Source organism: Apium graveolens, chromosome 8 (assembly GCF_009905375.1).
Source record: "Apium graveolens cultivar Ventura chromosome 8, ASM990537v1, whole genome shotgun sequence".
Lineage (NCBI taxonomy): Eukaryota > Viridiplantae > Streptophyta > Magnoliopsida > Apiales > Apiaceae > Apium > Apium graveolens.
Window position 1 is genome coordinate 44,348,560 of NC_133654.1, and position 27,551 is coordinate 44,376,110.

The 27,551-nt window shown below is 38.8% G+C and overlaps 1 protein-coding gene across 1 annotated transcript; it reads right to left on the bottom strand.

The window, feature by feature from the left end:
* Positions 1 to 72: 72 nt before the first annotated feature.
* On the bottom strand, positions 73 to 27,551 carry LOC141679529 (uncharacterized). The gene is made up of 6 exons (XM_074486008.1): positions 27,309 to 27,551; positions 24,169 to 24,248; positions 23,776 to 23,991; positions 1,512 to 1,723; positions 1,000 to 1,394; positions 73 to 840 (listed from the first exon to the last, which is right to left on the bottom strand). The coding sequence occupies exons 1-6, from the start codon at positions 27,549 to 27,551 to the stop codon at positions 73 to 75; spliced, it is 1,914 nt and encodes a 637-aa protein (XP_074342109.1).

Below are 27,551 nucleotides of genomic sequence, written 5' to 3' on the forward strand. Positions count from 1 at the left end.
GAGCTGACATACTTGACATTTTTTGACGTAATCTTCACAATCCTTTCGAATTGTGGGCCAGAATAGACCTTGTCAGATAATTTTAAGGGCTAAGGTTTTTCCTCCTAGATGCTCACCACAGATTCCTGTATGTATTTCTACGATCGCTTGGAGGGCCTCTTCTGGAGACAAGCAACGGAGTAGAGGCTCAGAGAGGGCACGTCGATATAACACCGAACCCATAACACAGTAGTTCCTGGCTTTGAACATGAGAGTGTGGGCTTCAGACTTATGCTCAGGCAACTTGTTGTCGATAATGTATTCAAGGAAGGGTTGGCGCCAATCGAACCTAGCCTGGATTTGATTAACTGACACTTCATCGACGGAGGGGGTCTCCAAAATGTCGACGTATGTTGGGTTGAGGTTAGTAGGAAGATTGGAAGAGGCCAGTTTGGCTAGAGAGTCGGCCCACTGGTTCTCCTCCCTGTCGACGTTTGACATTTTCCATGAAGGAAATTTACTAAGAAGCTCTTGTGTTCTTGTTAAATATCGGGCCATCCTTTCATTATGCGTCTTAAATTCGCCACTTAGCTGTTTGGAAACCAACTGAGAATCCCCAAATATGTCAATGACCTCTGCCTCGAGATCGGATGCGAGCTTTAGTCCGGCGATGAGTGCCTCGTACTCGGCCACGTTGTTTGTGGCGGAGAACCCGAACTTGAGAGCCTGTTGGATTTTGAATCCTCCTGGACTGATTAGTATGACCCCTGCTCCTCCAGAGTTGGATGTCGAGGAGCCATTAACAAACAAAAGCCACGGGCGAGACTGGTCATCTTCAGGTTTATGTGTCTTGAATTTGAACTGGCATTCAGCGACGAAATTCGAGAGAACTTGGGCCTTGATCGCCGTTCGAGTTTTGTGCTCGATGTAGAACTGGCTTAACTCTATGGTCTAAGCTGTGAGCCTGCCTTTTATGTCGCGCTTGTGCAGGATTCTTTTCAGAGGTAGATTGGTGAGAACATGGATTTCTCTCGCTTGAAAATAATGACGGAGCTTACGACTCGCGACGACAAGAGCGTATACGAGTTTCTCGACTTGTGGGTATCTTGTTTCCATGTCTCGGAGTGAGTGGCTGATGTAATATACAGGGACATCTTTTCCCTCATCGACACGGACCAACACTGCCGCGACAGTTTCATCGGAAGCTGAGAGATATACTCGTAGAGGTTCGCCTGTTAAGGGCCGAGTTAAAACTGGAGGATTTGTCAAAAATGTCTTTAATTCGGTGAAATTTTTTTCACAATCTTCGTTCCATTCAAACTGTGATAATTTGGAAGCTTTCTTCATTGCAGAGAAAAATGGGAGGCACCTCTTTGAGGATTGAGGGATGAACCTTCGCAGAGCGGCTATACACCCTGTGAGCTTTTATAAGTCTTTAATGGATCTTGGTTTGCTCATTTCTAGAATAGATTTTGTCTGAGCTGGATCGGCCTCGATGCCTTTCTGGGTGACCAGGAACCCCAAGAATTTACCTGCAGTAAGGCCGAATGAACACTTTGCAGGGTTTAATCGCATGTTGTTTGCCCTTGCGTTGGTGAACGTTTCTCGAAGGTCTGTCACATGATCAGAGGCAACTTTTGACTTTGTAATCATGTCATCGACGTATATCAACATGTTTCTTCCTATCTGCGAGGAGAATATTTTATCCATCATCTGCTGAAAAGTAGCGCCCGCATTGATTAATCTGAAGGACATTACTTTGTAACCAAAGAAATAACTTAGCATGTTACTTTGATTACTTTGTAATCAATCACTCATAAATTTTTGAGACATGCACGTTTAATTTTATAGTAGGAACAATGCGGTCAAGCTAAGGGATATAACAAAAGTGTAATTAGAACATATATATCAAAAAAGAACCAATGAATAACTTAACAAAATTTTATCTATAAGAGAAGACAAATTAATTGAGATACATCGTGAATTAAGTATTAAATTAAAAACTAATTACCTCCAAAATCAAAAAACGCATAGTCACCAATATACAATAACATATTTATATCCGACTTTTTTCTCAGGATAGAAAAACAAACATATTTATATATATACTTGGACCAAATCTAAGCACCTCGACTTTAAGAAGTTTAAAATAATATAATTTGTTTTTACGTTTCCTAAATGCAGTTATAGATAATTATTTCTAAAACACTCTATTGGTCTGTCACAACTATCAAGAGATTTGAACAATTTTTTTTGAATTTTGAGTACATCATAAGTCTCAGTTTACTCACATAATATAATAGAAAGAAGTTTTTGTCAACAAAAAGTTAGCACCAAGATAACAAGAAATATTTCGTGTATGTACTAATTTATAACCCGTGCAATGCACGGTATTATAAAATTACTTTATTTATTTTAATATTTATTTTTATAATTTTACAATGTACATATAATAACTCCAATTCAAGATCTGGTCCCCCTAACGCCGTGTCAGGACCCTTCTTGCGATTTAGCTACCATTGGGTGTCTGCAAAACAATACCGTAGAAGGGTTTGACCTTACAATGTCTTCGTCATGAGAGTAAGAACTTGTTTTTTGATTATTAAGAGAGAAATGTAAGGAGGTTGTGGGTGTGTGTATAAGTGTGTAGAAGAGTGTGTAACCCCTAGACCCTTCTTATTTAGTTATTTATAACCCAAGGTTACTGTAGGGAGAATTTGGTACAACAATATTTTGGAGGTTCGTGACTGGAATAAAGATCTAGGGGTGGTGCTTAGTGGCGGATGAAGGTTGTTTATGGTGATGGCTATGCTTGTATGATGACTCCTCAATAAATCAATAGAAAAATTGTTTTTTTCTCTTACTCTTTGTCGAGTGTAAATTCACATAATTATACAAGGTGCCTACGTACCCTATTCATAGGGATCAAGCCCCACGTAGTACTTGGAGAATAAGTTAGATGACTAGGGTTAGGGTTTTTCTGCCCATTCAACTCAAGCCCATCTATAAGTCATGCCTTCAGCCAAATAATCACGTAAATCTCGACCGGCCCCACAGGTTTCTCTATAATCTTGTGAAATTTTCACATTTTTTCCCATAATTATAGGAATTTCCCGTGTCGGCCCCGAGATTCATGAACAATCCAGTCGTCTATGGGTCACTGTCCATATCAGAGTCGGCCTGATCACCTCGATTCGCACCAACCCTCCTGGTGGTGCCATTTTGACCTCTTAAGAAAGTAGAGAAGCAAGCCCATCTAGTCTCTCCCCGCTATAAGATATTATACAAGTTTTTTGTTGTTTAATCTTCCTTCAACTCGCATGAACACCTAGTATGATGCGAGCTCACAAGCCCAGCCTGCAGTATTACATATTTTAAATGTGAGCCTACAGGGCCACCTCGGCTCGCACCAACTTTTCGAGTGGGGTCATTCCCACCTCCCAAAGAAAGTCACGAACGCTTCACGGCCTTTCCTTGTGCCTTAAATCATCCTAATAAAAGTTGTTCATCACCCATCTTTGTTGATAATAAAAGCCAGGAGGTTCCAAGTATGGTAGACTCGCGATCCATCTTCTAAATCTTACCCCCTGATGAGAGCTGGAGCTTCTGCTAGCGAAATGAGGCTCGAGATCCTCAAATCCTAGCCAGGCCGAGCTCCTTTTAGAGAAATAAGCTTGAATCTCGGCTAGAAGGGAGAAGTGAGGTTGAATTTTATTGTGAGAGGAGAAAGCTTGAGTCTCTTATAGCGTAGAGAGCCCAAATCTCTGTTAGCGAAGAGAGCCCGATTCTCTGTTAGCGTAAAAAGCCCGTATCTCTGGTAGCGAAGAGAGCCCGAAGCCTTGGTATTTTAGAGATCCCGAAGCTCTATTCATGAAGATAGAATGGAGCATCACTACTAGCATAGAGAGTTTGAATCTCTGATAAAGAGGAGAACCCGAACTCATAAGTAAGAGGTGAGCCTGAACCTCTGAGTGAGAGGAGAGCCTGAGTCTATCAGAGAGAGGCGAGCCCAAATCTCTGCTAGCGAAGAGAGAGGATAGCCTCTTTATGAGTGTAGAGAGGCTAAATCTCTAAGAGAAGGGTGGGCTGGAATCCCTTAAGGAGGTGAGCTTGGACCCCTTATAAAGGTGAGCCTGAGTCCTTTAAAGTGGTAGGCTAAAACTCCTTCTAGCATGACGGCCGGAGCTTCTACCATGCTTGCTTTGATTTAATGTATATCGTTAGGGCTTTCTTTCATCCTTAGTGTCTTCTTTAGGCTGAACCTCAGTAATTTATATTATGTGAGATAGGAGGGAGCCCCCCAGCTCTCTTTAACTCAACCGGTTCGACCTAATTCTGAGGAAATCTAAGATGGGCATGTTTAGAGCCCATATCCAAATTTGTGTATAACAACTACCCTCAAATTCCTTGTTGTCATGTATATGTAACAAGGAATTTGACATCATTGTTGTGCCCAGACTGAACATGTCATATTTAATAAATAAAAAAATAAAGCAAAGTAAGCCTAGGTTTTGACTCTCACAAATCTTGGCATGTTTGGCATTCAATTTATTATTCTTCAAGTTAGGTTGAATCCTTCATTGACGTTGACCGGCTTCCATGATCAGCTTCCATACTCCATCGGGAGCCTGACGAGTATAGTACACCTTATTGTCTTCTTAAGTGATGAGAGTTCAATCATCTCCACCCCCTGTTACTTAAAGTCATGTAATGCAATATAAACAAAGTGTTTGATGTTCACGTATACCATATTCTTCTAGATTTAAGCAAAGGTCTAGGAGTGAATAACACCACTTCTCTAAGCTTGCGTGAGCTAGTCGTGTAGAGCCAGTAGAGGCCCAACTCACGTTATATAGAGCGGGTAGAGGCCCGACTCGTGCGGCACAGAGTGGATGAAGGAGGCCTGGCTCGAGTCGCACAGAGAGGGCGGATGCTCGGCTCGTGCATAGAGGGAAGCCAAGGCCTAACTTGCCGCACATAAAGCGGGAAGAAGAGATCAGGCTCACGTTGTGTCAAGCTGAAAGAGGTCGGGCTCTAATTACATGTACACAAAAACCCTGCTCGGGTTGCGTATAGTGGATAGTAGAGGCCCGGCTCCCATCAAGCGGGTCGGACAGAGGAGGCCGAACTTGCGCCGCATTATGCGGGTAGTATCCCGGCTTGCATCAAATATAAAGCGGTGATGGCTTGGCTTGCACATCACATTATACAGGGTCAGCTCGCATAATTACGCACGGAGTCCTGGCTTGTGTAATAGCTCATGAAGGCCTAGCTCGGGTCATCACATCTGGTGGTGTTCGGCTCGCATCGCCTAGAGCGTCCGGTGCCCGGCTTGCATCACTTGAACCAGCGGAGGCCCTGCTCATGTCAAGAGACGGGAGAAGGCCCGACTCGCACCACGCCTGGTACAGGATGCCCAGCTCGGGTCACGCATGATATCGGGGGCCCAGCTAGTGTTATCACAGTAGAAAGATGATATATGATTCATATCAAGCCGAGTGGGAGGATGCCCAACTTGCATCATGCAGAGCGGGAGGAGGCTCGACTCCTTCAAGAGAGGGGGAAGGCCCGGGCCAGGTGATGTAGAACAGGCGGAGGCCCGCTAACATCGTTCAAAGTGAGCAGAGTCCTAGTTCGTGCCTCTTACAACAGGCACCAGATTTCCAGCTGGCATCACACCAGAGGGAGCAGAGAAGGCCACACCTATATCGCATCATGCAAAGCATGATTAGGAGGCTCGACTTGCGTAATCAGGGGATATTGTCCTCACGTTTATAATTGAATGTCATGCTGACCTCCTAGCGCTTCCAATCGATGTGATGTTAATCTTGGAATGAACCTAGATCTTATTAAAGACTTCACTGGCCTTGTCATACATGAATCTTCCTATTCATTCACCTAAAACTCCTGAAGATAGATATAGCTCCTTGAGACCTCGCTGGCCAATCCATATTAGGGGCCTCGTTGATCATATTGAATAGTGAATTTTACTAAAAGTGATGATCAACCACACCTCATAAAGGACTTTGCTGGCCAAACTGCATAGAGGGCCTCGTTGGTCACCAAGTTATCCTGAAAAAGGTCATCTCAAAGCCTAGCTAGCCATGCTAGTTATCGGGCATCTCACATACGGCATCTCATTACCTTGTTGGCCAAGCTGGTCATAGAATCATTCAAAAAAGGGGCATCTCATGAAGAAGCATCCCAAGACCTTGCTAGTCACGCTGGTCGATGAGGCATCCCAAGAGGGATATCTCACGAAGAGGCATCTCAAGACCTTGATAGCCAAGCTGGTCATTGAGGAATCCTAAGAGGGGGCATCTCACGAAGAGGCGTTATATGACCTCGCCGGCCAAGCTATTCATTAAGGCATCCCAAAAAGGGGGATCTCGTGAAGAGGCATCTTAAGACCTTGCTAGCTAAGCTGCTCAATGAGGTATCCCAAGAGGGGGAATCTCACGGAGAGGTGTCCCATGACCTCGCCAGTCAAGCTGGTCACTGAGGCATCCCAAGAAGGGGATGTTGATCCCAAAATGTTAAATATTGACTTTGTGAATGAACTATCCCCATATGAGGGCTCACTATTGAAACAAGCTTATTGTGGCGCCCTCCAAACCCGGGTCAGAAGTTTGGGGTCCACACTCACACCTTATTTATAACCTACTTATAACAATAATAAAGATAATAATAATATATGCAGTGACCCTACTTACCAATCACCACGGACCGCAACAGGTTAAAGTATGCACACAAGCCAAACACACTAATATATTACAAACCGTTCAAATCCCAACTATTCCAAACTCAAAACTGAGTATTAAACTTTATTACAACTTTTACAACCTTAAATTATCCCAAAAGAAGCCTACTAGCTCAGCTTCCTCAACCTGAACCCCTAGCTCTCGCGCTGGACTGGGGATCCTCTTTACCAACTGGTTCCTTTTTAACTGGAAAGAATATAAACAACATCGCACAAATGAGCTAACTAGCTCAGCAAGTCACAATGACAAAACTGAGAATAATGATCATCAGGTGAACATGATTATGATATCAAGTGAACAATAGATTATGATTTAGAATTGGATATTATACTTTTAATTTAAAAACCCAAGGTTAGGCTGCTGATCAGTCACGCACTAACCCCGAGCAAGGCACACAGCATTGCTCTAACTACTGGATCCAGGGCACACATTGGCCTAACTTCACCATTATATGGTCTGACCACGAATCTGGTCCATAATTTTATAAAAACAATCCAATTCTAACATAATAACAGAATATGCAATAATAAACAATAACCAGAATCATTAAAAACAATGAGTGTTTAATAATGAAAGGGTTTCAATCTTTGTAAGGATCAATACGGTAATTTAAAAGCTTGGATGCTGGGTAATGAAAGAATTGGATAACAAAGGAATCAACATTTCAGGGTTTCAAAGATTTGGGCTTTCAAAGCATAAAATACAATGGTTTGAAGGTATAAGCAATCTGGTTCCGCATTTTATATTTAATATGTATGTATTTGTGGAGTAGTATTGTATACTTGAGGTTCGTGTTTGGGTATACAATAATCAATGATATATAAAGAATAAGGTTCATGGCTCAAGAACAATAACTGGAATTAGGGTTTGGGTTTCAGTGCTTCAAGCACTTGCAATATCAACAAGACTATCAAGTACTACAATATCTTGAGAAAGTTCAGAACACTTGCCTGGTATTAGCTTACTACACTGCACTCGCTTCCAATCACAACCGTCTTACTCCTCATCTATCTGTTTCCCTTTCCTATGCCGTTCCTCTTCTGCTCACATATCATAAGCATCTATCAATAATCGACTCATAGAATTCTATCCAACACATACTTCTATCTACCCTTCGTTTCACCCAAATCCGATTAACGGATTGAAAGTTATGCAATAATCAAGTAAACACCGAATATATAGACCGATAGTCAATCAATAAGTCACATATAGCACATAATACATCACGTAATCAATGATATATCATTTATAAAGAAGTCTCGGGTCATAAATAGGCTTTCTGGTATTTAAAATGATTTTTAAAACATTTTTCGGAATTAAAACGGGTCGTTGGATCAATTTCGGATTAATAAACAGGGTTCGGTTGGCCAATTCTGGCTCCGAAATAAATTTTAGAATAATTATCGAACCTTGGAAATAATTTAGAATAATATTTTAAAGCTCGAAACTATTTTTCGGAATTTTTAAATCATTTTTAAATAATTAAATCTAATTAAATAATTGATTAAAATCAATTAATAATTAATTAAATCAATTAATCCATTAATTTTCGAGTTAATTGACCAATTAATTAATTAAAAATTAACTGAAATTAATTTAGATTTATTTTTGAATTAAAAATAATTTTCGGAATTAAATTAACAATTTTCAGAATTTTTAGAAATTAAAAATGAATTTTTATAATAAAAATAAATAGGAAATATGATTTTTAAACATTTTATAAATAGGAATCCTATTTTTGAAAACTTTGCATACTACAGGGACTAAACTTCACCATCTACAAAACTACAGGGGCCTGTTTGTAATTTTGCCAGCCCAGCCGTTGACTCGCCGGAGTGTGGCCGGAGAACACGATTCCGGCCACCTCAGGCCACCAAACTGTCCAGATTTAATCTATAGGTTACCAGCAACTTATTCGTGCAATCAAAACTCAATAATCATCTTTGTTCTGGTCGAAAATTGGCAAAGAACATCGCCGGTTTCCGGCGAACATCGTAAATCTTTAAAACACAACTCCCTTCGATTCAAGCATCCTCTGTTAACGAGCTATATATCAATCGATTGTAAATTTCATAAGGAACACAACCCACTATAAATCAACAGCTAATAACCCCTGAATCAAAAACCCCCAAATTTCAATTGAAAACATTCATACGGGTTATAAACCCTAATTTTAAAATTCGAAAATCAAACTCAAATTTAAACATGTTATTGAACTCCAAATCAGACGTATGACATATGAAAATCATCAGGAAAACAAGCTCTATAACATGCAATCATCAAATCATACAAACAATCATCCGAACAAAAATTCATATTTTTCATAAAAATAATCCGAAAATAAATAAATTTTTAGAAATTAAACCTTTAATTCTGCAGGTGTATGGATTACAGATTCTGATAGAGCTTCTCAAGACCTTCAAATCCAGTACTCGAGCTTTTCAAACAAAGATCAATAACACCTTCAAAAGTTGGTTTGATTCTTGAAACAGTTTATGAATATAGGATTTTTCTCTGTAAAATTATACATTTATATGTCTGCAAATGATTTTGATACGAAATAAAATACGGTAAAAGGCTATTTATATTTACGGAAAATTAGTATCCCGTTGGATCATTCCGGATATAAAACGGTACGTTTATTTGTAAAAACTGATCCAAACGGTATCGGTTTTCGAGATAATTATCCAAATCAGTACAATTTGTACTGCGGTTTTGGTCTCAGCGCCTGGTTACACGTATTACGAAGTGATAATTGGGATAGTTTAATAAAAAGCTCTCGTTTATCGAAAATACGGGTTTTATTGATTTACCGAAATGAATATTGTATCGAAAATGTTGCGCCGGGACCCGCGCAGGACAAACCGTACGCCGGATCGAAAAAGTCGAAACATGGAATATGCTCGGAATATTACAATTAGGTTAGGAAGGAGTTCTCGGAAGAGTTTCGGGTTCCAAAAACGTAACAACGGTTGACGTCGGTTGGTTCCCGTTTTTATAAATTAGATTTTAAATACTCGGAAAAAGATTTTATAAATTTCATATGATCCTTATAAATCCATAAATGAACATAAAAATAATTTGGAAGATATGACAATTATCTATGTTTTATTTTGAACATATAAAAATTAAAATACTCAATTAATATTATTTTTAAATATCCAAGTACAGATAACACCTAACAATTAACTCACTGAATAGATACTGAACACACATAATAATTATTTAATATCAAAAATAATTACACGATATATCCCGGATATTACATCCTTCCCCCTTAAAAGGATTCTGTCCTCAGAATCTTCTAAGAAAACAAATGAGGGTACTTTTCTCTCATATTACTTTCTAACTCCCAGGTTGACTCTTCAACCTTTGGGTTTCTCCACAATACTCTTACTAACTTTACCACTTTATTTCTCAATACTTTCTCTCTTTCCTCTAAAATCTCTATCAGACTCTGTATATATGACAAATATGCCAGAAGCTCCATTGGCTCATATTCTATTGCATGCCTGGAGTCTGGATTATACTTCTTAAGCATTGATACGTGAAAAACATTGTGAATGTGCTCCATGTGCGGTGGTAATGCCAACTCATAAGCTACTTTTCCAATGCGTTTTAAAATCTCAAAAGGTCCGACATATCTTGGGCTTAGCTTCCCTTTCTTCCCAAACCTCGTTAGTCCTTTCCATGGTGATACTTTCAATAGTACCAAGCTCCCTTCTTCAAATTCCATGTCCTTCCTTGACTGGTCTGCATACTTTCTCTGATGATTTTGTGCGGCTATTAATCTCTTCTGGATAATTTCAACAACTTCCTTTGTCTGCTGCACCAATTCAGGTCCGAGTATTTTGCGTTCTCCTACTTCATCCCAATATACTGGAGATCTACATTTGCGTCCATAAAGGGCTTCATAAGGTGGCATCCCAATGCTGGCATGATAACTGTTGTTATAAGCAAACTCTACCAGGGGTAAATGCTCGTCCCAACTTCCTTTAAAATCAATAGCACAAACACGTAGCATGTCCTCGATTGTCTGGATCGTTCTTTCACTTTGGCCGTCCGTCTGCGGGCGATAGGCCGTACTCATATTCAATCTTGTTCCCAAACATTCTTGAAAACTCTTCCAGAATCTTGAATTAAACCTTGGATCTCGATCAGATACGATAGACACTGGAACTCCATGACGAACTACAATTTCTTTTAGGTACATATGGACCAACTTGTCGAGCAAAAATCTTTCAGTTATAGGCAGAAAATGAGCTGACTTGGTAAGTCTATCCACTATAACCCAAATGGCATCATGATTAACCCTTGTCCTTGGTAATCCAACTATAAAATCCATGGCAATATGTTCCCACTTCCATTCTGGAATCTCCAATGGCTGTAGCAATCCGCTTGGCTCTGATGTTCTGCTTTAACCTTCTGACAGGTATAACATTTGCTAACCCATTCCGCAATTTCCCTTTTCATATCTGGCCACCATTAATTCTTCTTTAAATCTCTATACATCTTGGTACTCCCTGGATGGATGGAATACCTTGAATTATGTGCCTCCTGTAGAATTTCATTCTTTAACTCCGTCACCGGTGGAATCCAAATTCTAGATGAAAACCTCAGAATACCTTGGTCATCTTGTTGCGTGCATAATTCCTCACCTACCAAACGATTTATATCTTGATCCATTACCTCTTTCTGGCATTTCTTTATTTTCTCCAATAACTCCGGTTGGAAAATCATACTGTACACTTTTGCTTCCTCAGGCTTGCAAATTCTAATCTCCAATTCCAATTTCTGAAATTCTTTATATATCTCTTCAGGTACTGATAGCACATTCAACCTTTCCTTTCGACTTAACGCGTCTGCTACAACGTTCGCCTTACCGGGATGATAATTAATTGAGCAATCATAATCCTTGATCAATTCTAACCATCTCCTTTGCCTCATATTAAGTTCCTTCTGGGTAAATATATACTTCAAACTTTTGTGATCCGTATAAATCTCACATTTCTCTCCATACAGATAATGTCTCCAAATCTTCAAAGCAAATACCATGGCTGCTAACTCCAAATCATGAGTAGGATATTTCTGTTCGTGTGGTTTCAATTGCCTTAACGCATACGCAATCACCTTGTTGTGCTACATAAGAACACATCCTAATCCTTTGTGAGAAGCATCACTATAAATTACGAAATTCCCTTGATCGTCTGGAAGTGACAAAACAGGTGCCGTGATTAATCGTTGCTTCAGTTCCTGAAAACTTTTCTCACATTTGTCGTTCCATATAAACTTCTCATTCTTTCGTGTAAGCTTTGTTAATGGTATGGCAATCCTTGAGAAATTTTGAACAAATTGACGATAATATCCCGCCAATCCTAGAAAACTTCTTACCTCGGTGGGTGTTCTCGGTCTTTCCCAATTCGTAATTGCCTCGATCTTTGCCGGGTCCACTTTGATCCCTTCATTACTAACTATGTGTCCTAAGAACTGAACCTCCTGTAACCAAAACTCACACTTTGAGAATTTAGCATACAACTTCTTTTTCCTTAAAATCTCCAAAGCTGTCCTTAAATGTTCCACATGATCCTCTTCCGTCTTTGAATAGATTAAAATATCGTCTATAAACACAATAACAAACTTATCCAAATACTCCTTGAAAATTATGTTCATCAGGTCCATAAATGCTGCCGGGGCATTGGTCAATCCAAAAGACATTACTAAAAACTCGTAATGTCCATACCTTGTTCTGAAAGCTGTCTTTGGTATATCTTCTGGCTTGATCTTTAGTTGATGATATCCTGATCTTAAATTAATTTTGGAGAAGTACTTGTCTCCCTTCAACTGGTCAAACAGATCATCGATTCTGGGTAACAGATATTTGTTCTTGATTGTCAGCTTGTTGAGCTCCCTATAGTCGATGCACAGTCTCATGCTTCCATCTTTCTTCTTAACAAATAATACCGGGGCTCCCCACGGGGATACACTGGGTCTGATTACTCCTTTTTCTAACAATTCCTGCAGTTGCTTTGCTAGCTCTTTCATCTCAACAGGCGCCATCCTGTACGGGGCCTTGGATACTAGTTCTGTTCCAGGTGCTAAGTCGATTGCAAATTCAATTTCTCTATCTGGAGGAAGTCCTGGCAATTCATCGGGAAACACGTCTGGAAATTCATTCACTACTGGAATATCTTCAAGTTTTGCTGGCTCCTAACTTTTGTCGATCACATATGCCATGAAATGCTCACATCCTTGTCGTAGTAACTTATTGGCTTGAATTATCATTAAGAACTTCTTTACTTGTTTCTGACCTTTGAACGTTACTATTCTTTCGTCTGGCGTTTTCACCATTACTTTCTTATTTCGACAATCTATCTGGGCATCATGCTTAGATAACCAATCCATCCCTAATATAATGTCAAATTCTCCTAACTTAAATGGTATCAAATCTACACAAAATTTACTACCAGAGATCTCAATCTCACAATTCCCACAAACTTGGGTAACAGTTACACGTTCTTGATTTTCTAATTCCACAGTCATTATTTCATTTAAACACTCAACTGGACAATTTAACTTACTAACAAAATCTTGTGAAACAAATGATCGAGTTGCTCCCGAATCTATTAACACTTTGGCACATAAAGAATTCACATTAAGCGTACCTGCCACGACATCCGTATCCTGAATAGCATCCTTCACAGACATATCAAAGACTCTAGCCCTTGGAGTCTCATTCACTGTTGGGGTAGATCCCATAATCCTCAATACATTACTGATTGGGGCTGGTGTCTTGAAATCCCTGGCCATATGTCCTGGCTTTCCACATTTGAAGCACATAAATCCAATGGCTGGAACCTTCACTGCTGGATTCCGGATAGGCTGATCCTTATTTGTTGGCTCTCTTGCTGGCTGATTTCGGCACTCCCTCGAATAGTGCCCTTTCTGATTGCATTTGAAACATACCACATTCAACTTATTACAAACTCCTCCATGCTTTTTCCCACATACTTGACAATCCGGAAAAGTTAGTCTCAACTGACTTGGCTGATTCACATTAGCTGGACGGTTGCCCTGGCCTCCGTCTCCTACATTTTGTCTCCTGAAATTAAAATTTTCTCCCTGGCTGGAACTTCCCCTTCTTAAAGTTTGGAAACTTCCCTGGTTGTGACTGACCCTCACTTCCCTCAACCTTCCTTTTCTTGCTTTCCTTTTCCTTCTGGAATATCTCACTCTCTGTCTCTGCGATCATAGCCTTCTGTACTGCTCCTGCATAGGTATCCAATTCAAAAATGGCTACCTTCCCTCTGATCCATGGTTTCAAACATTGCTGAAATCTTTTAGCTTTCTTCCTGTTAGTATCCACATACGACGGTACATACCTTGACAATTCCTCAAACTTACCCTCATAATCTGTTACCGACATGTTCCCTTGCTTTAATTCTAAAAACTTCAGCTCCATTTGATCCTGAACAAACTGAGGAAAATACTTTTCTAAAAACAATTCCTTTAACCTTTCCCAAGTAATAACATTTGTGCCTTCCAATGTCTTCACCATTTCCCACCAATAGGTGGCCTCATTCTTCAGATAGTAACTTGCAAACTCAACCTTCTGTTCCTCCTTCACTTTTACTAAGGCAAATGCCTTCTCTATTTCTTTTAACCACACATTTGCTTCAATCGGCTCTAGGGAACCCTTGAATTCTGGTGGGTTTACTGCCTGAAAAGTTTTGAAAGTTACCTGGGGATTGGTCTGTCTTTGTTGTTGTTGTGCCAGGTGAACTGTTTGTTGGGCCAAAATTTGAAGAATCTGGGCTATTGCTGGGTCCATGGGTCCTGGGTTCACATTCGGGTTTGTATCATCTTGGTTGTTGTTGTTGTTGGTTTCTTCATTCTGGGTGTTAGTGCGGGTATTTCTTCTGGGAGGCATTTTCTGTAAAGAATCAATCAACTTATTTAGCTTTTGAATCAATCTTTTGCATAAAAGAATAGTTTTGCAAAACAGAAATATCTCTTTTTTTTAAACAGTTGTAACTAAATAAATTGCATGCTTCTTTACAGAATATAAACAGTTATGGAAAATAGGGTACATGGTATCACAAGGGTATAACTGGTGCAATAAATAAGGTAAGGTAGAACAGGTGCAATAGAGTAAATGACAGTGCTGGAAAGGAAAAAGGTAATGATATATATATATAGATCAAAAGTTTTAGGTAGTACAAGCGTAAAGACGCTTCGGAAGTAAAATCAAAAAGGGTACAACAACCTACTCACTAGTCAGCATAGCTAGTCTATATATACAACTCAAAAGTCTACTGATACACACTACACACTAATGTACATACTACATAACCATAACAACACTGCTCAGCATCTCCATCTCTAAATCTCTGGCTCATGGCAAGTCTGGACCTCCAATCTCCTCAAGCTCCTCTAGAACCCACTTAGCCCACTCCACTAGGAAATCAGGAGTGATGTCCTCGTGTGTAGCCTCAGCAATCCTCACAGCAGCTGCTCCACGAAACGCCTGGAGCCTCTCTCTAAGTCACCTCTCACCACTCCCAACCTCTCTGGTACGCATGATATGCAATAACTCCTGGATCTGACCCTGTAGGAATCGCTGCTCCATAAGGCAAGCCTCAAACTGATGATATGGGATAGGATAGGAAGAGAACTGGAAAGGTACTCATGTAACTGAATGACTAGTAAAGCCTGAATCAGCGGGTGGGGGTCCTCTAACAAGTGGCCTCATACCTGGAGGTGGAAAAGCCTGCAGTGGTACGGGCTGCAACACCGGTGGAGGTAGAATAGCCAATGCTGGTGGAATAACAGGACGTGGATCCGAAGACGGCACTCCAACTGAAGGCTCTGAGTGATCAGCTGATACGGGAATAAAAGAGTCGGTCATCGCTGCTATCTGAAATCATATCGCAATATAAGAATCTCGAACCATAACGCGAATTACACTAATATCTGATATACCGAAGCACTCAACCTCTCGACATTCTATCTTTATATTTCTTACTTCTAATTCCTAACCCTCTACCCATTCCTGTCAACCTAGGCTTGTGTCAGTGACTTATAACCTGTAGCTCTGATACCAAACCTGTGGCGCCCTCCAAACCCGGGTCAGAAGTTTGGGGTCCTAACTCACACCTTATTTATAACCTACTTATAATAATAATAAAGATAATAATAATATATGCAGTGACCCTACTTACCAATCACCACGGACCGCAACAGGTTAAAGTATGCACACAAGCCAAACACACTAATATATTACAAACCGTTCAAATCCCAACTATTCCAAACTCAAAACTGAGTATTAAACTTTATTACAACTTTTACAACCTTAAATTATCCCAAAAGAAGCCTACTAGCTCAGCTTCCTCAACCTGAACCCCTAGCTCTCGCGCTGGACTGGGGATCCTCTTTACCAACTGGTTCCTTTTTAACTGGAAAGAATATAAACAACATCGCACAAATGAGCTAACTAGCTCAGCAAGTCACAATGACAAAACTGAGAATAATGATCATCAGGTGAACATGATTATGATATCAAGTGAATAATGGATTATGATTTAGAATTGGATATTATACTTTTAATTTAAAAACCCAAGGTTAGGCTGCTGATCAGTCACGCACTAACCTCGAGCAAGGCACACAACATTGCTCTAACTACTGGATCCAAGTCACACATTGGCCTAACTTGACCATTGTATGGTCTGACCATGAATCTGGTCCACAATTTTATAAAAACAATCCAATTCTAACATAATAACAGAATATGCAATAATAAACAGTAACCAGAATCATTAACAACAATGAATGTTTAACAATGAAAGGGTTTCAATCTTTGTAAGGATCAATAAGGTAATTTAAAAGCTTGGATGCTGGGTAATGAAAGAATTGGATAACAAAGGAATCAACATTTCAAGGTTTCAAAGATTTGGGCTTTCAAAGCATAAAATACAATGGTTTAAAGGTATAAGAAATCTGGTTCCGTGTTTTATATTTAATATGTATGTATTTGTGGAGTAGTATTGTATACTTGAGGTTCGTGTTTGGGTATACAACAATCAATGGTATAGAAAGAATAAGGTTCAAGGCTCAAGAACAATAACTGGAATCAGGGTTTGGATTTCAGTGCTTCAAGCACTTGCAATATCAACAAGACTATCAAGTACTACAATATCTCGAGAAAGTTCAGAACATTTGCCTGGTGTTAGCTTACTACACTACACTCGCTTACAATCACAACCGTCTTACTCCTCATCTATCTGTTTCCCTTTCCTACGTCATTCCTCTTCTGCTCACATATCATAAGCATCTATCAATAATCGACTCATAGAATTCTATTCAACACATACTTCTATCTACCCTTCGTTTCACCCAAATCCGATTAACGGATTGAAAGTTATGCAATAATCAAGTAAACACCGAATATATAGACCGATAGTCAATCAATAAGTCACGTATAGCACATAATACATCACGTAATCAATGATATATCATTTATAAAGAAGTCTCGGGTCATAAATAGGCTTTCTGGTATTTAAAATGATTTTTAAAACATTTTTCGGAATTAAAACGGGTCGTTGGATCAATTTCGGATTAATAAACAGGGTTCGGTTGGCCAATTCTGGCTCCGAAATAAATTTAAGAATAATTATCGAACCTTGAAATAATTTAGAATAATATTTAAAAGCTCGAAACTATTTTTCGGAATTTTTAAATCATTTTTAAATAATTAAATCTAATTAAATAATTGATTAAAATCAATTAATAATTAATTAAATCAATTAATCAATTAATTTTTGAGTTAATTGACCAACTAATTAATTAAAAATTAACTGAAATTAATTAACTAATTAATTTAGATTTATTTTTGAATTAAAAATAATTTTCGGAATTAAAATAATAATTTTCAGAAATTAAAAATGAATTTTTATAATAAAAATAAATAGGAAATATGATTTTTAAACATTTTATAAACAGGAATCCTATTTTTGAAAACTTTGCAAACTACAGGGACTAAACTTCACCATCTACAAAACTACAGGGGCCTGTTTGCAATTTTGCCAGCCCAGCCGTCGACTCGCCGGAGTGTGGCCGGAGAACACGATTCCGGCCACCTCAGGCCACCAAACTGTCCAGATTTAATCTACAGGTTACTAGCAACTTATTCGTGCAATCAAAACTCAATAATCATCTCTGTTCTGGCCGGAAATTGGCCAAGAACATCGCCGGTTTCCGGCGAACATCGTAAATCTTTAAAACACAACTCCCTTCGATTCAAGCATCCTCTGTTAACGAGCTATATATCAATCGATTGCAAATTTCATAAGGAACACAACCCACTATAAATCAACAGCTAATAACCCCTGAATCAAAACCCCCAAATTTCAATTGAAAACATTCATACGGGTTATAAACCCTAATTTTAAAATTCGAAAATCAAACTCAAATTTGAACATGTTATTCAAATCCAAATCAGACGTATGACATATGAAAATCATCAGGAAAACAAGCTCTATAACATGCAATCATCAAATCATACAAACAATCATCCGAACAAAAATTCATATTTTTCATAAAAATAATCCGAAAATAAATAAATTTTTAGAAATTAAACCTTTGATTCTTCAGGTGTATGGATTACAGATTCTGATAGTGCTTCTCAAGACCTTCAAATCCAGTACTCGAGCTTTTCAAACAAAGATCAATAACACCTTCAAAAGTTGGTTTGATTCTTGAAACAGTTTATGAATATAGGATTTTTCTCTGTAAAATTATATATTTATCTGTCTGCAAATGATTTTGATACGAAATAAAATACGGTAAAAGGCTATTTATATTTACGGAAAATTAGTATCCCGTTGGATATTCCGGATATAAAACGGTACGTTTATTTGTAAAAACTGATCCAAACGGTATCGGTTTTCGGGATAATTATTCAAATCAGTACAATTTGTACTGCGGTCTTGGTCTCAGCGCCTGGTTACACGTATTACGAAGTGATAATTGGGATAGTTTAATAAAAAGCTCCCGTTTATCGAAAATACGGGTTTTATTGATTTACCGAAACGAATATTATATCGAAAATATTGCGCCGGGACCCGCGCAGGACAAACCGTACGCCAGATCGAAAAAGTCGAAACATGGAATATGCTCGGAATATTACAATTAGGTTAGGAAGGAGTTCTCGGAAGAGTTTCGGGTTTCAAAAACGTAACAACGGTTGACGTCGGTTGGTTCCCGTTTTTATAAAATAGATTTTAAATACTCGGAAAAAGATTTTATAAATTTCATATGATCCTTATAAATCCATAAATCAACATAAAAATAATTAGGAAGATATGACAATTATCTATGTTTTATTTTGAACATATAAAAATTAAAATACTCAATTAATATTATTTTTGAATATCCAAGTACAGATAACACCTAATAATTAACTCACAGAATAGATACTGAACACACATAATAATTATTTAATATCAAAAATAATTACACGATATATCCCGGATATTACACTTATCCTATCTATGAAGGTGGTGCGGAGAACTCTCCTTACCCCTTGTCCATCATGCTAGTGGTTTTCCCCTCGGACAAAGCTAGCTCATGCCTCGGTCCTTTACAGACATGGCTATCTTACTTCCACGAGATCGATGGCACTCCTCGGATTATCATTGGACCACTTCGACCCTCTTATTTTCTTACTCCCTCCGGCTAGACTCTCACCCCTACTGTCTCTTTGGTCTAACATCCTTCTCCCTAAGACGTAAAAGGCCCATCTTTCTAGCGCCAATTATTCTACCCTATTTACAGGGATCAAGCCTCACGTAGTTATTGGGGAACAAGTTACATGACTAGGGTTAGGATTTTTCTACCCATTCAACCCAAGCCAAATAATCACGTAAATTTCGACTAGCCTCACACAATTCCCTATAATCTTGCGGTATTTTCGTATTTCTTCCCATGATTATGGGAATGTCCCGTGTCGGCCTGATATTCACGAACTACCCAGTCGTCTATGGGTCATTGTCCATATCAGAGTCAAACTGGATGATGTGAGCCGGAATGATCGCCTTGGCTCGCACCAACCCTCCTGGTGGGGCTGTTTCGACCTCTTAAGAAAGTAGAGAAGCGAGCTCATCTGGTCTCTCCCCATTGTAAGATATTATACAAGTTCTTTGTTGTTTAATCTTCCTTCAACTCGCATGAACACCTAGTTTGATGCGGGCTCATAAGCCCAACCCGCAGTATTGTATATTTTGAATGTGAGCCGGCCAGGCCACCATGGCTCGCACCACCCCTTCTGGTGGGGCCATTCCCACCTCCCAAAGAAAGTCACGAAGTGACCTGCCAAGCCTTACTTTGTGCCTTAAATCCTCTTAATAAAAATTTTTCATCACTTATCTTTGTTGATAATAAAGGTTAGGAGGTTCCAAGTATGGTGGGCTACGACCCATCTTCTAAATCCTTCCCCGTGATGAGAACCATAGCTCCTGCTAGCGAAATGAGGCTCGAGATCCTCCTAGTTTAGCGAGGTCAAGCTCCTTCTAGAGAAATGAGCCCGAATCTCGGAAAAGAGAAGAGGTGATCCCAAATCCATGTCAGACGTAAGCCCGAAGTCTTTTTTGAGAGGAGAGAGCCCGAGTCTCTTCTAGCATAGAAAGCCCAAATCTCTGTTAGCAAAGAGAGCCCGAATCTCTGCTAGCATAAAGAGCCTGAATCTCTGCTAGCGAAGAGAGCCTGAATCGTTGCTAGCAAAGAAAGCCCGAATCCCTAGTAGCATAGAGAGCCTGAAGCTATGTTAGCGAAGAGGGAGGGGAACATTTCTGCTAGCGTAGAGAGCCCGAATCTCTGAAAGAGAGGAGCGCCCGAACTCATAAGTGAGAGATAAGCTCGAATCTCTAAGAGAGAGGAGTGTTTGAGTCCTTTAGAGAGAGGTGAACCCAAATCTCTTCTAGCGAAGAGAGAGGGGAGCCTCTCTACTAATATAGAGAGCCTGAATATTCTGACAGAGGGGTGGGCTGGAATCCCTTTTGGAGGTGATCCTGGACCCCTTATAAAGGTGAGCCCAAATCCTTTAGAGTGGTAGGCCGAAAGTTCTTCTAGCATGATGGACCGGAATTTCTGCCTCGCTTGCCTTGATTTAATGTATGTATTTAGGGCTTTCTTTCATCTTCAATGTCTTCATTCGGCTGAACCAAAGCATTTTATATTATGTGAGGTGGGCTGGAGCCCCCAGCTCTCTTTAACTCAACTGGCTTGATCCAATTTTGAGAAAATCTAAGATGAGCATATTTAGAGCCCATGTCCAAATTTGGGCATAACAGTACCTTTCAGTCAGGGTCTCTCATTATTGGGAGCAAAGGACGCATGGCTCAAATTGATGTCTTACACGTATCCAGGTAAAGATTAGAACTTCAAACATATTTTTTATGCAGGTTTCTTCTTCCAGCATCACTTATTGTAATCAATGATATTGTTGCCTATATTTTTGTATTCTTCTTTGGCAAAACACCTTTGATAAATTTATTTCCAAAGAAGGCATGGGAAGGTTTCATTGGAGCATCGGTTACAACTATAATTTCTGCATTTGGGGTGAGCTAATAAATAATAATATTTTATCATCTATCTTTGTAATAACCAATTGTTCCTGTTAATTATATAAATATATTAAGCACTGACTGTATTTTATTCTGGATGTGTAAGGTAATAATTATCACTTTGTATTATTTGTATAATTTCTGTTGAAGTATCATGATTGAGCCTTTTAGATGATTCTGTATGACAATCTATATTTGTTAATGAAGGAATTCACAGTATTAGTTGTAATATATTGACATTTTGTAATACAAGTGGAGTTCTGGAGTTGAGTAAGAAATACTATTCACATGGTTTGTTTGCTTATAAGATTTGAAAGTGAGAGATTGTTTGGTTATGAAGAATACAATGACAATGAAGGTCAAATTTGTGTGCATGTCACCTAGAAAAACAATGGCATCAGAATTTAGCACGATAAATATATTTTTCTTGGTCTGAATATGCAATTTTGTCAGATTTTTCTAGTTCTTTTTTAGAGTGATGAAGCATGTGTCATGTTACAAAAGAGGATAAAAACTTTGAGGTTGACATATCTAGGATATGACATAATTATGTGATTCACCTGCAGCAATCAATATCCGTGTATAAAATAGAAGTTTTATTTCCTTCTATCTAATTTCTTTGCTTGTAATGCTCGAATGCTAAATTATGCATTTATAATTGTGCGACTCGATAATATTGTGGGTCAATCTCAGTGGCTCACATGTCCTAGGAAGGTAGTTTTTTTGTAAAAAAATATTGATAATTCTAGTGTGTAAGATGTACTTCAAGAAATTGCACTAATCAGACAACATGTGCAGGATTTATCAATCGGTTGGCTTCATTGTGATCCAGGGCATTAGTTTAAGCCAGAATATTTTGCAGTACCTGGATGGTTTCCTGATTTGGTAACTAAATGTTTAAATAGATCCACCTGTTTATATAAAAAATTTGTAGCTTCTTAAAAGCTATCTTTTACTTGTTGGCATGTTAAAAACTATGAGTTATTAATATTGTATGTTACAAGTTATATATCAAATGTCCAGGTTCAATAAATCTGACTAAGCCCACTTCCAAAGTGACACAGCCCAATTCAGAAACCGAACTCAGCCCAACAGTAATAACCCAGCCCAAACTGATAAATAAATTTTAATTAAAATAATAAATCACAAATTAATAAAATTCTCACCCAGATCACCTCGTGCGTGAGATGCCGAGACATTTGCCCTTCGACCCGGTCCGGTGCGGTGCGATGTGGTGCATGGTATGGCGGGGCGGTGGCGCGCGTGTGTGTGTGCGTGAAGTACACAAGAACAAAATGCACCATCATACACCTTAGTAGTTGTACACTACCCATGTGTGTGATACAATATAAAGCCTACACCCCCTTTATTTATTTTCAATGTGGGATAAAACATATTCTCATTTTTTCAAGCTCTTTCAAGCTAACTTCAACTCTAATTCTCTATGGATTTCATTAAGAAAAATTTTTAAAACCATACATGAAAGTTTAAGTTCACATATCATGGAACAACTTCCAATCATTAGATTTTGGGATTATCATCAAGAACATAATAAAATTTATGATCTAAATCCATTTTTTAACAATCCCCCACAAATCCATACATAAATGCGATCAGGTTTTTCATCATGACTGGTTTTTTCAGAGTCGGCACCATTCCGGGTTTGAACCCTCCTAAATCCTCTACTTCAATGGCTACCGGATTCAGATGGAATATTTCACCTTGAATCTTAATCCGTTTAGTATAACCATGTTCCATAGACGATGACAAGTCAACAGCTATGGTGCCAATCTACGGTTTTGAGACATTAATGGTCTTGTCTCGATCCTGTTCGTCGAATGCTTCAAGGAATAACCCTTTCCTCTAATTGCAACCACACAATTACGTTCGCTTAGCTGGGCATCTCTAGAGATATACTACTCCTATCTCGTCAAATGACTTGATCCCATTCAAAGTTTTAACACTCTTGCTTTTCTAGCAGTGTCAGTACCTTCTACGTTTACAGGGGATAAACTCAGATACAAAAGTATCATCTATGTAGCAAAGATACTACCAATTCACCTTTACAGCTTGTTACTACCACATTGAATATACTTCGAGGGATCTCCTCTCATGTGTATTGGGTTCCCACTGTTGATGAATTATGATGGGTTGACAGTCTCATCCTCAACCTTGACTTGAGGACCACTACAGGTTCCAGTCCTTTAGTCAAAGGATCAGCTATATTATTCTGATTTCCTATGAACTCTATAGCTATAATCCTATCAGTCACTAAACTCCTTATAGAATTGAGTCTAACTTAGATGTGTCTCTTAGTTTTAGCATTATGCTTTTTACTGCTAATCTTGTCAATAGTTGTTCGACTATCACAGTAAATAGCAATGGCAGGAAGCGGTCTGCTTACTACAGGTATCGCAGACATAAGTCCGTGTAACCATTTAGCCTTCATCCCTGTGGCATCAAGTGCACATAACTCAGCCTCAAATATAGACTGAGTCATTATAGTCTGCCTGCTTGACTTCCAGGATATTGCTCCACCTGTCAAGGTGAACACATATCCAGTTACTTCATTGGAACCAGACTTCTTAGCTATCCAACTTGCATCACTGTATCCTTCAAGCATACTAGGAAATCTCCTGTAGTGTAATCTAAGGTACATTGTGCCTTTTAGATATCTAAATGCTCTATCAAGAGCATCCCAATGAGTTCTGTTTGGACAGCTTATATATCTAGCCAACTTAGACACAGAATATGAAATATCTGGTCTAGTACAATTAGCAATATACTGCAAGCTCCCAATGATCTGGGAATACCTTAACTGAGACACAGGAACTCCTGAAGTATTCTTGACAAGAGCAAATTTAGGATCATAGGGTGTATTAGCGATTCTACACTGTGAATAACCATATTTCTCAAGTATAGATTTCTCTATATAATGAGATTGAGTCAAGGTTATTCCCTCAGCCGACTGAATCAGTTTGATTCCAAGAATCACACTAGCATCACCCATATCCTTCATTTCAAAATGCCTTTTCAAGAATTATTTTGTCTCGTTAATAATCTCATTATTGGTTCCAAACAATAAGATGTCATCCACATATAGGCACAAGATAACACACTCACTACCTTTAACTTTGGTGTAGACACGCTTATCACTTTTATTAATCATATAACTGAATGACAATACAGTGTCATCAAACTTTTTATGCCAATCCCTGGGAGCTTGTTTCAAGTCATAGATGGACTTGATCAACTTACATAATTTCCTTTCATTGTCAGATGCAACAAATCCCTGAGGCTGGTCCATATAACTCTCTTCTTCAAGTTCACCATGAAGAAAAGCGATCTTTACATCCATCTGATGAATGATAAGACCATGGACGGAAGCCAATGCTATAAGCATAAGGATTGTTACCATCCTTGCAACCGGAGAGTATGTATTAAAGTAATCAATTCCTTCCTTTTGCTTAAAACCATTAGCTACCAGTCTAGCTTTGTACTTATCTGTTGAGTCGTAAGGGTTCAAATTCCTTTTAAAGACCCATTTACACCCGATAATAGAACACCTAGGAGGGAGATCAACCAACTCCCATGTTCCATTAGAAACAATAGAGTCAATTTCACTCTTCACAGCGCCCTTCCATTGCCTAGACTCCAAAGAATCTATAGTTTGTCGGAAAGTTAAAGGTTCGTCCTCGACATTGTAAGTGATAAAATCACCTCCAAAGTCCTTAACTACCTTTGTATGCTTACTTCTCCTTGGTTCCTTTACTTCCTTAGAAATAGAGCTACTACTAGGTTCCGCCCCCACATTTGTCATCTTTTCCACATTATCAGGAATAGAACTCGATGTGTGAGTAGGATCTTCCTTAAAAGTCATTTCAGGTATTCCAGTCTTCATAGGGTAGACATCCTCAAAGAATTTAGCATCTCGAAATTCAACTATCATGTTTTCCACTATAACATCCATGTCATATTTTAATACCAAAAATCTCATAGCTGTAGTGGTTTCAAGATAGCTCAGAAAGATATAGTCAATAGTTTTCGGACCTATTTCTTTCTCTTGTGTTCAAGTACAAGCACCTTAGCAAGGCACCCCCACACACGAAGATACTTAAGACTAGCCATCCTGCCTTTCCATAACTCCAAGGGTGTCTTATCCATGTGTTTCAAAGGGACTCTATTCAAAATATGGCACGCCGTATTTAGAGCCTCTCCCCACATGTATTTAGGCAACCCAGAGTTAATAAGCATACAATTAATCATATCTTTAAATGTTTAGTTCTTTCACTCAGCAACCCCATTAGACTCAGGTGTGTATGATGGAGTAACGTCATGAACTATACCATTGTTTGCACAAATTCATTAAAACATTACTCGTATACTCACCACCTCTATCAGATCTCAATCGTTTAAGTACCTTATTAGTTTGTTTTTCTACTTCAGTTTTATATATAATGAATTTAATAAGTGCTCCATCCTTATGTCTAAGTAAATAAACATAACAATATCATCATCTATAAAAGCAATGAAGTGTCTAAACTGGTCCTTGGTCAATACACCACCAAATTCATAAATATCAGTTTGTAATAAATTTAACAAGTCTGAATCCCTAATAATATTGTGAAAAGGTTTCCTTATTTATTTAGCAGACACACATACTTGACATTTAGAATTATTTTTTATGGTATGTTTTGGAATCAACTCTAAGTTTATCATATTCTTAAGAGCACCAAAGTTTAAGTGACCTAGTCTAGCATGCCATAAATTTGAGGATTCAACACAGTTAACAGGAGGAATAATATCATTATTCAAAGTCCCCAAAACGGAATCAGCATTAATAATAATTAAACCATTTGACAAGTAACCCTTGCTAAAAAATGTACTAGTATGAATAAGAACTACTTTATTACACTTGAAAGAAATTTCAAAACCATTAGAAACTAAACAGCTTCCACTTATTATATTTATACGTATGTCGGGAACATGATGTACTCTGGTCAGAGATAGTATACGTCCTGAAGGGAACTTCAGATCCACATTTCCTACTCTAAGTACTTGAGCAACACTAGCATTCCCCATCTTCACAGTCAAGCTATGACTCTGTTGGTAAGATACAAATAAACTAATATCAGCACAAATATGCACATTAGCTCTAGTATCTATCAACCATTCATTTGACAGATAGGTAGAAAATATTACAGGATTGTAGGATACATATCGGTCAACATTGGTTTCAGAAGTCGTAGCCTCACCAACAACCATGTTCGCTACGGGCCCAATTGCGGTTCCAAGCACAACATTCGCTTGCACTACCACCTCGGTTTTCTTCGCTTTCTTTGTAGGGCAGTCCTTACTCCAGTGCCCAACCTGCCCACAAGACCAACATGGTTTATTTATCTTGGGTTTCTTGTCCTTGTCCTTGTCACTCTTAGGCTTATTACTATTAACTTTCTTTTCTATCCTACAGTTGCTACATTTAACTTCGAGGTACCGTGCTCAGTTGGAATCACATGTCCCTATTTAGACTTGTGTTGTTCTTGGACCAAGTTGTCCAGCATAAGGTTGGTCCAGGTGATCTCTTATTTCTGTCTTTTCAGAAAGAGAGAGAACTTCTCCCAAGACTTCGGGAGCTTTTCAATCACGCTCATAACCTTGAACTTCTCAGGGAGGTCCATTCTAGACTTCTTCAAAGCATGCATTATCATCTCGAACTCATGTACTTGCTCAGTCATGGACTTATTGTCCACCAGCTTGAATTCAAGGAACCTAGCCACATAACACTTTTCCAGACCTTTTGAGTCAGTATTATGTGTCTGGTGCAGCTTCTCCCATAAGAGTTTTGCGGAGTAGGAATCAGAAGAATTAATATCAAACAAAGTGTTTGTTAGAGCAGCCAAAATGGCCGCCCTTGCCACCCCATCCTTCTCAGCCCACTTTGCAAAAGCCTTACGGTGTCAGCCTTTTCTTGATCTACAACTGCTTTCTCATACTCCACAAGCGACCACAAACCCTTTATAGTCAACCACAATTTCATCCTTTTCTGCCAACGAGAAAAGCCGATGGCACCATTGAATTTCTCCGATAAACCAGTTAATTCAACGGCTTGTGGAAAACTATAAGTGGTCCAATCATTGACCCCAGCAGTTGCACCAGAACTACCACCACCTACGGGAACCTCAGTTTCGCTAACCAT